This window comes from Podarcis erhardii, assembly GCF_964252035.2.
Source record: "Podarcis erhardii genome assembly, chromosome: 6".
In the NCBI taxonomy this organism is placed as follows: domain Eukaryota; kingdom Metazoa; phylum Chordata; class Lepidosauria; order Squamata; family Lacertidae; genus Podarcis; species Podarcis erhardii.
In genome coordinates, this window is record NC_138510.1 from 34200747 (window position 1) to 34209939 (window position 9193).

At 42.7% G+C, this 9193-nt stretch overlaps 1 protein-coding gene across 1 annotated transcript in view; it reads left to right on the plus strand.

Annotated features, from left to right (window-relative positions):
• LAD1 (ladinin 1) overlaps positions 1-7866 on the plus strand; it is a 28910-nt gene extending 21044 nt beyond the window's left edge. Inside the window, exons 6-10 of the mRNA XM_081867018.1 lie at positions 1341-1413; positions 3648-3782; positions 4622-4711; positions 5245-5338; positions 6503-7866. Of these exons, the coding sequence (XP_081723144.1) occupies positions 1341-1413; positions 3648-3782; positions 4622-4711; positions 5245-5310 (364 nt within the window). The 3' untranslated portion in view covers positions 5311-5338; positions 6503-7866. The remainder of the gene's footprint in view (positions 1-1340; positions 1414-3647; positions 3783-4621; positions 4712-5244; positions 5339-6502) is intronic.
• The last annotated feature ends 1327 nt before the right edge of the window (positions 7867-9193 follow it).

Consider the following 9193-nt stretch of genomic DNA (forward strand, 5'->3'; position numbering starts at 1 on the left):
CACTTAGGGCTTGTGAGCTTTTGTTAGATTTCTTTCTTGTGGACCTTTGAAATATTTATTGAATTTGTTTGAGTTCTGCATAGAAAACATTAGACCGGGGGGCTGGAGAGTAGAATGCTTTTCTAGCTGTAAAAGGCTGCATGCACACGATTCACCTGGAGCAAATTTTAAGCACATGACTTCCTCAAAAGAATCTTGGGAGCTGTAGTTTGTTTAAGGATGCTGGGAATTGTAGCTCTGTGGTGGGTAAGCTACAGTTCCCATGAGTCTTTGGGGAGGTCATGTGCTTTGAATATCTGAGGTGGTATTCAACTAAGTTATACACAGAGTAGACCCATTAAAAGCAATGGACTCAACTTAATCATGTTCACTCATTTTGATAGGTCTACTCTGAATATAACTTAGTTAAAGACCATTCACAGTGTGTATGCAACTCAAATCCTTGAGTACAAAGTCATTGCACTTCCTGTATCCATAAGTGTTTCTTGCTATAAAAAGAGACAAAAGTACAAAAAGAAAAGAATTAAAATAAATATTGCAGCATTTTTATTTTTTTAAAAGAGAGATGAGTGAGCCATCAAATTCCACTGGTAGCAGAAAGCTTGTCATGTTTTTGTATCTTGGAGGAGATACAAATATCTCACCCTTCTGTGGCTTCTTGATTTGTGGACCTACCAAGCGAATTCTTTGCTGCACATTCTTTCAGTTGCATAAATCCACCGCTAAGTGCAGGAAGATCTATTTTTAAAAGCTGCATTTCTCACTGTAAAAACAGTTGCATCCCAGACATGGTCTTGATGTGAACAAAATCTTTGAGTTTGATCAGCAGTGGTTAGAATTCACAGTATGAAAATGTTTAAGGTACATTGCTATTTCTAATTCCAACTGGAAATTTAAAAACAGGAGCTGGAAAGGGCAAAAATAGTTGTTTCTGCTTTCTAGAATAAGGGAGCTTTTGAAAAGATTTTGTTTTTAGTATGAGCAGTAGGTAATGTGCTAGCAATGGAGGCTGTGTTTTGGAATTTAAGAAGGGAGGGGGGAGATGCCATGGTATTAATTTAGGGAGTGTTAATTTATTGCCCTCATATTTTTTTTTAAATACCCAATTTATTTTTTTCTTCCCAACTTACATTTCAAATAAAAAAATGTTCAAGACTTAGTTTTCAGACGTTTTAAATTTGCATTAAATTTACTTTTAGCTTTACAATGGACTCCAGAGCATTGATCCCAACTTATTAAGCTCCAGTGACCTTTCACTTAGGGAATGAAATATCACTATTCCTTACAGGATCTTGGAAGGTTTTTGTTCATACCCTGTGTTATTTGCTCTTTTCCACTAGTGCCAGCATGAGGCTCCCAGCAAGCACTGCTAAGCTGGAGGAAAAGCTGGAGAAATATACTTCTGCTGTGCAGGTAAATATTGGAGCAAGCAGTGATCATGACCTATGGCAAGGGAGGCTAAACATTTTCAGGCCATGGGCCTCATTGGCTCAAGGCCAACATGGCAATGTGGCTGTGACCAAAGTTATAAAAGAGCCTCTTACCAGCTCTTCTTTATTAATTTCCCATTAATTTATTCATGATTGATTTTATTTGATTCAATAAATATGCTCTGCCCCGCTTTCACTCTCACATTCCTTATTAATTTCCACCATCATCACTTACTGTTTTCTTATTCCTTATGATTTCTTTATTCACAAATTCTTTATTTAATCTTTTTTTAAAAAATATTTTTATTAACAATTTCAACATAACAAATTATCAAAACATATCATATTCATTATTTTTTCCCCTCCCCGCCTTCAAACCCTTCCTCCCCCCTGAGACTTCCCTCAGCTCCTCTCGCTGATTTCTCAGCACATATTATTCTCTGCATGTTATATTATACATATCCTTACATTATCTATCTATCCTGTTATCAACCAATAAATCTGTGTATGTTTATTCGAAACCTGCCAAGGAGTCCAGTTCATTTTGTTGTCTTTTTAGATAATTTGTAAAAAGCTCCCATTCTTCCTTAAACTCACAGTTGTCCTTGTCCCGCAATTTGTATGTCAATTTAGCCAGCTCACAAATTCTTTATTTAATCTGCCTCAATAAATACACCCTGCTTGCACATCTTGGAAGTACATTCAATGATGAGCACAATATGCTGCACTCACAGAAGTTCCATGAAACAGGAAAAATCTGTGAAGGGACCAAGGACAGGTTGAGTGAAGGGGGAGAGACAGGGACTCCTTGGCTGCAAAGGAAGGAGGCAGCATGGGAAATGGGTGTGTGTGGGGGGGGGGGAAGAAACTGGCTCATTGTGCGCTATGGCTGAGTAGAGGTTTGGATTCTGGTCTCTCAGGCCCTAGTACAACACTCTAACCATGACACAACACTGGCTCTTCAGTGCCTTGTCATCCCTGACCATTTGCCATGCTGGTTGGGGGCATGCTAGTGAGTGATTGGTGCTGTTCAAATGTGGAAATATTCATCTTTATTAATATTTCTACCACATGCTCAGTACTGCAGAGGTGTAAAATCATTTGCATTATTGCTGGTGAGTGCTTCGTGCGGTACAAGCATGAAAAATGTCCTAGTCAGCTTGCATGGCGGGTAGGAAGGTGACAAAATGTCTTGGGCCAGCCCTGACCATCACTAATGAGTGTTCTGGAGTGCTCAACAGCACCACCTGCTGCTCAGGAATAGATATATAATAGAATCACAGAATTGTAGAGTTGGAAGGGACTCTGAGAGTAGGGGTCAGCAAACTTTTTCAGCAGGGGGCCAGTCCACTGTCCCTCAGACCTTGTGGGGGGCCGGACTATATTTTGAAGGGGAAAAAAAACCCCTGAATTCCTATGCCCCACAAATAACCCAGAGATGCCTTTTAAATAAAAGCACACATTCTACTCATGTAAAAACACTAGGCGGGCCCCACAAATAACCCAGAGATGCATTTTAAATAAAATGACACATTCTACTCATGTAAAAACATGCTGATTCCCAGACTGTCCATGGGCTGGATTTAGAAGGTGACTGGGCTGGATCCGGCCCCCGGGCCTTAGTTCTCACGCATAGATAGGCAGACTATCTAGACCAACCTCTGCAATGCTGGAATCTCAGCTAAAGCATCCATGGCAGATGGCCATCCAACCTCTGTTTAAAAATCTCCAATGATGGAGAATCCAGATGCTGTGGAAAATACAGTACAAAAGCCTAGTTGTTGGGGGACTTGGAAGGCCACCAGAAATCCATATGGCCCATGGGCTGTGGCTTAGGCACCCTGGCCTATGACTTCTTTGTACTATGTGCCCATCCTCTGGATAGGCCATGGGCATGAGTAATTACTAAGCTCTTGAATGATGTGAAAGGGACTCTGGTATGGACATTCAAGAAGCTTTGGCTTGATTTACATCTGAATCAAAAGGCCAAGGGATAATCACACAGGTATCCAAAATGTATCTCTGAGGAAGAGAGGATCATGAATAAAGTTAATAAAAACCAACCCAAACTTCTTTTGGCTGGGGGCGGCGGAAGCAAAAGAATAGCCAGTGAAAGAGAGGAAGATGCTTCTCTGCCAGGCATTGATTAAGCAGAAGAAGAGTTTTTTTCTTGAAATTTGAACTTCTCATTTTGCCTGTCTGTCTTCTTGACCCTAGAGAGCAGGGTCAATTAAATTACCTCCATCTACTCGGAGAAACTTCCATCCACCTTCAGAGGGTGTGGCCAGCAAGCGCAGCATCTTTGAAGCAACTGTCCCCATCCGGGCTGAGACGACCACCCCTGTGCGGAAGGTAAGGTCTAAGTGCAGTCAGGATCATCAAGCTAAAAGGGATTTGGATACCCAGAAAAAGGTGGTGGGGAGTGTTTAACAGGAGCAAGATGGCACCACCAAGCCCACAGCCACATCTGCACCATACCTTCAAAGCACTATTATATCACTTTGAGTCATAGCTTCTCCTAAAGAATCCAGTGGGAACTGTAGTCTGTTTAGGGAGCTGAGGTTTGTTAGGAGACCCTTGAAAAACTGCAGTTCCCAGGATCCTTTGGGGAATGCCATGACTCCTAAAGTCAACTAAGACTTTTTTAAATGCATGATGTGAATGTAGCCATGATGAAAGTTGCCAGTCAGTGTAGACAATCCTGCGATCTGATCTGTAGAAGGACCGGCGATTTGACTAAGTATAAGCCAGCTGCCTATTTCCCTATGATTCTAATTAATTAGGGCCCCATCTTCCTTCCTTCCTTCCTTCCTTCCTTCCTTCCTTCCTTCCTTCCTGTTCTCACATTTCTCCTGCCTTTTTTTCTGCCATGGAATCCAAGGCAGCATAGACATGGTTCTTAGACAGTCTCCCATCTGGGTGCAACATGACCCAGACCTGCTTAGCATTTGCAAGGTGTGGCCTCATGTGCTTTCAGGCCATACCCCGGGATATGCCATGCAAGTCTCTGTACCATTCACCTCTGTAGCAGGGCCACATGCTCTTTTTGCTCTGCTTGCCCATGCTGGAAACTCTTGTCTGCTCCTCCTGTCATACCACAGCGAGGATGCTCCAACATAGGAAAGGCAGTGATAAGTGACTTGCTTTTCCCCACTCTGCAGTTCTGCACTCCCTATTCTTTTGTTATTTAGGAGAGTTTGAAGATCCCTGGAGGCGTCACATCTCGCATCAATCTCTGGATCAGTAGAACTCAGGAGCCCAGCAAGGATGAAGGAACCAAGGTATGATCTGTCTCATGAAAACACTTGGGTTTAACAATCAAGAAGAGGCAAATTGCTTGTGTACAGTCCTGCTCAGCTACAGCCATAACCCATAAGCAAGGGAGGGGGACCCTCTTAGTGCTTATTTGGTTCAGGAACTTGAGTTGCCTTCTTTAGTTTCACTTTTGGGATTGTCAAGGGCTGCTTCCTTAGGATTGGTCAATTCACTAGTTTCTTGTGCCATTCCAGTCGAAACCCTGCTCTCGTCTGCATTTTGTTATCTGCTACAGGAGATGAAAAATTGTTCAAAGGGCTGCCATAATCACATCACTCTAGAAACAGCACAATGACCACGAATCTGCTCCTGGAAACAGGTGTATTTGTGATAATGTTAGGCATGCGTGGTGGGTCTATTTTTTTCTAGAACCATGTGCATCTGCTTGGAGCTACTCTCCCTTTCCAAACTCTGTATCTAGCTTAGCCCACCAAATCTTAGGTAGCCACATGTCTCTGTGGGGAGTCCTTTGAAGAGCCTGTGACTTGTCTTCCTGCAGGACATTCAGAAAATTGAGAACAGTGCGGAGTGGAGTCAGTTGGAGAAGCGGCCTAATAATTCCTGAAGGAAAACCAGTGCAAGGGCAAACGGAGGTCAGTCCTGAGGACACAAAATGACTTGATCTGATCCTAATGGGTGTCAAAACCACTTTGATTGCAAAGCGAATTCAGTTGAACTGGGTAGACTTCATCATGTGGGCAAATGATAATGCAAGTAGCAAGCTCAATAGATCCACTAACACAATCATTTCCTCTTGAACAATGGAATTTTCCTCCCTCACCCTGCATACCCTTGAACCCTCTCCACATCTATGCCAGATCCTAGATGTGCAGCTAATTGTCCTTGCACTTGCAGATGGAATGCTGTTTGGTGGAATGCTGCCCTTAGGGCTATATTCAACTAACTTTTACTCAGAGTGAACCCATTTAAATGAATGGCCATGACTAACTTAGATTCATTCACTTCAGTGGGTCTGTTCTTAGTAAAAGCTAATTGAATACAACCCACTGCTTCCAGGTGCACCGGCACAAAATCCCCCTCATCTTCAATGTGCTACTGCCATCTTGCTGATAATGGAAATAGCAAGAGTAAGATTTAGTCTGGATGCTTTATGAAGTAATTGTATATGGATCCACTACAAAGACCACTTTGCCCATTTGGAAGGTTAAGACTGGGGCCATAATGTTAAAGGTCCAAAACAGGCATGGAATAGGATGAGCTGAAATAGCATCTGGCCAATGGATCAGAGCATGGGTTTCTCAGAGTTATAACACTGCAAATTTGTAACCCCAAAGAGAGAAACCAGAAATGTGTTCTCATGATCTTTGGTGATAGGTGGCCCAAATGAGTTAACATTTGCACAATATGTAGTGGTTAGAATGTCAGATTAGGACCTGGGAAACCCAGATTCAAATCCCACCTCAGCCATGAAGCTCACTGGACGACCTTTGACTTACCACTGTCTTACAACCTAACCAACCTTACAGTATTCTTGTGAAGATAGAATACTGGGGGAGCCATGTGGTCTACCTAGCTCCTTGGAGCTGAGATATACACTTAATTAATAATAATTTGGAGGGTGTATTTAATGAAATTGTATTCCCCCCCCCCCGGATATTTATTGAAGAAGTCTACATGCTAATATTGTAGGATATATGCAAACTGGTGCCCAAGGCTTGGATTCAAAGTCCAGTTCACCCTTCTTTCTCCCTTGCAGCAAGCTCTGCACTAGCCTAATGCTTCCTTTTATCTTGCAGGTGTCACTGAACAAGCTGCTCTGGGGACAACATTATCTCCATTTAAATCAAGGACCTGGACCACTTGAAATTACCCTGCATTCCTTGGTTTCAGACTGTTCCACAAGGCCATTTGCCTGCCAAAGAGTATCTATCAGTCAAGCTGCCTATGGTGCCTTTTCATGGATGGGGTTTCTTGGTGACTTAAAAAATGCTTCTAATTGGTGGATGGGAAAGATGGCGATTATGACATGGAAACTATATTACCCACGATCCACTTCTGTTCCTTTCCACTCCTGTATCTTCTAGCCCCCAAATAGCAAAGCCTTAAGTTCTACTAGCAACCTTGAAGATATGAAATACATGTGGCCCATTCTCTGGATTTTCCTTCAGTTTTGTATCTGCCATAACAATAGGGTTCACCATGTAACTCATGTACCCTGCAGTGACTGCATACATTTAGTATATCTACTTGCCACCAGTTACGCCACCACACAGCTGGATCTTAAGAACATAAGAGGAGCTCAGCTGGATTAGACTGAAAGCCTGTCTGGCCCATCATTTTGTTCTCACACTGGCAAACCAGAAGTCTCTCGGAAGCCCATGAGCAGGAAACGTGCCCAATAGCTGCCTCCTACTTGTATTCCCTAGCAACTGGCATTCAGAGACATTCTGCTTCTGACACTGGAGGTAACATATAGCCATCATGACTGGTAGCCAGTGGTGATGACGTCACTGGGATGAAAGAGGCTGATTCAAAGGGGGAGAATTTGTGAGAAAACTGCAACTGGTCAGGGCTGTTCTCAATGGAGATTTCTGGTATCTGAGATAGGGTGATGGGCTACCTGTGTGTGGTGGCAGAAGGGTGCAGGATGCCTTAAAATGTGTGTGTGTGGGGGGGGGGGCTTCTTGCTACAGCAGCCCTGCCAACCCTGTGCAAAGAATTGCTAAGAAGTCATCCTGACAAAATATCAAAGGGTGTACAGTATGTGTTATCATGCAGTATGGATATGTTCTTAAAACCGATGGAACAAATCTGTTGTATCTCAAGGCTCAATGTTTCAATTTGGACTTAGGGTGAAATCTTGTGCATTGCTACTTAGAAGCAAGCTCCACTGATTTTGGTGGGATTTACTCCTAGGTAGGTGTGCTTAGGACTGGAGCCTAAGTCATGGCAAACTTTAGCTGGATCGGGGGCCATAGGTTCTCGTGTGAACCCTGCCCATAACAGCTTATGCCATTGACTTAAAAATCAAACCAGTTTGAACAGAAAGTTTTTTATTTTTTATTTTTAGTATATTTGACTTATGAACACCTAACTCTAGATTCACTGGTGATTTTGGCTCTTGCTGTATTTCATAATAAATTTCACTTTGGTTCCAGTACTTCCTGTCTTTGGCTCTTCTTAAATTGATTCTTGGCTGTGAAAAACTGCGCTGGGCTGAAGATCCATTTTGCCTGTTTCCAACAATGGCTGTCCAGATGTCTCTAAGACAGCCACAAACTGGACCCAAAGGCAATAGCACTTCCCCACTTCTGTACCCCCAGAATCTAGTGCATCCAGATCTATACTGTTTCTAAAAACAAAGCTTCTATTTAGTTACCATAGCTAAATCCATACTTCTGTTTCTGCCACAATTTTTAAGCACAGATCTATGACTTGTGGGCACAGGTCTGTGCTTTTTCGGGAGGGGTCCCTGTTTCACCACGTTCCCCAGGAAAACCCACTGTTGACCACTGAATTGGAACAAACATCAACCCACAGAAAACCGATCGACACTTGTTCTGATTCAGTGGCAAACAGGATGTTTTCCTGAGGAAAGCAGTGGGGCAAAGAAAAAACCTGCCCAGACTTGTGCCTAGAAATTGTGGCATAGATGGAAGTGTGTATGAGCCCCAATAGCCTTGACAGACTACCCACGTCAGTCTATTTTCTAAGCCTGTTTTTAAACCACTCTAAGCCTACTCTGGGCCTACATCCCATCCTGTGGTTCTCAGTGCAGAGGAAATTGTTGTATCAGTCCAAGATCTTGGAAAACTCACATACTGCTAATAGAACAAAGTTTGGGGATGAAAATGTGCATACTTTCTTCTGTGTGCAGCTATTGAGTACCTTTGTATATAGTTGGTATGATTGCTTAGGTATTGTTCTTCCAACTGTAAGCAATGACTGTGTTGCTCTGGATACTTTTTCATGCTGTCATTTGAAGAAATTTCTCATGTCCAAGAGATCTTGTACATGAAAGAGAACTTTTATACAAGCCAAACAATCATGACATTTTCTCGATTTCACGGGTTTCACGGTCTATGGACATAAGGACCAAATGGAAGTGTCATAACTAAGTGAAACAATTTGCCTATCTAGTCTACTACCATTTCCTGTTCTGCAGCATCTCCTGCTAGAGCTACTGGATCTATTTTACGGTGGATGTTGGGGACTGAACTTGGGACCATCTGCATGATGAGCATGTGCTTTACTACTAAGCGATGGTCTCTCCCCTAAGGATCATCTCAGTTGGTGATGATCGGTATACAGCAGCTGCAGCAAAAACAAAAAAACCCCCAAACCCTCAGCAGAATACAGTATGTGGCAAATCAATCATGTGAAGCTCACACTATGCACTGACAGTTTATATGACAAACTGATATTCCTTGCTGCATCTGTCCACATGCTGAGTCATCATGAGAATAGGCATTTGGAGAAGGTGCTTC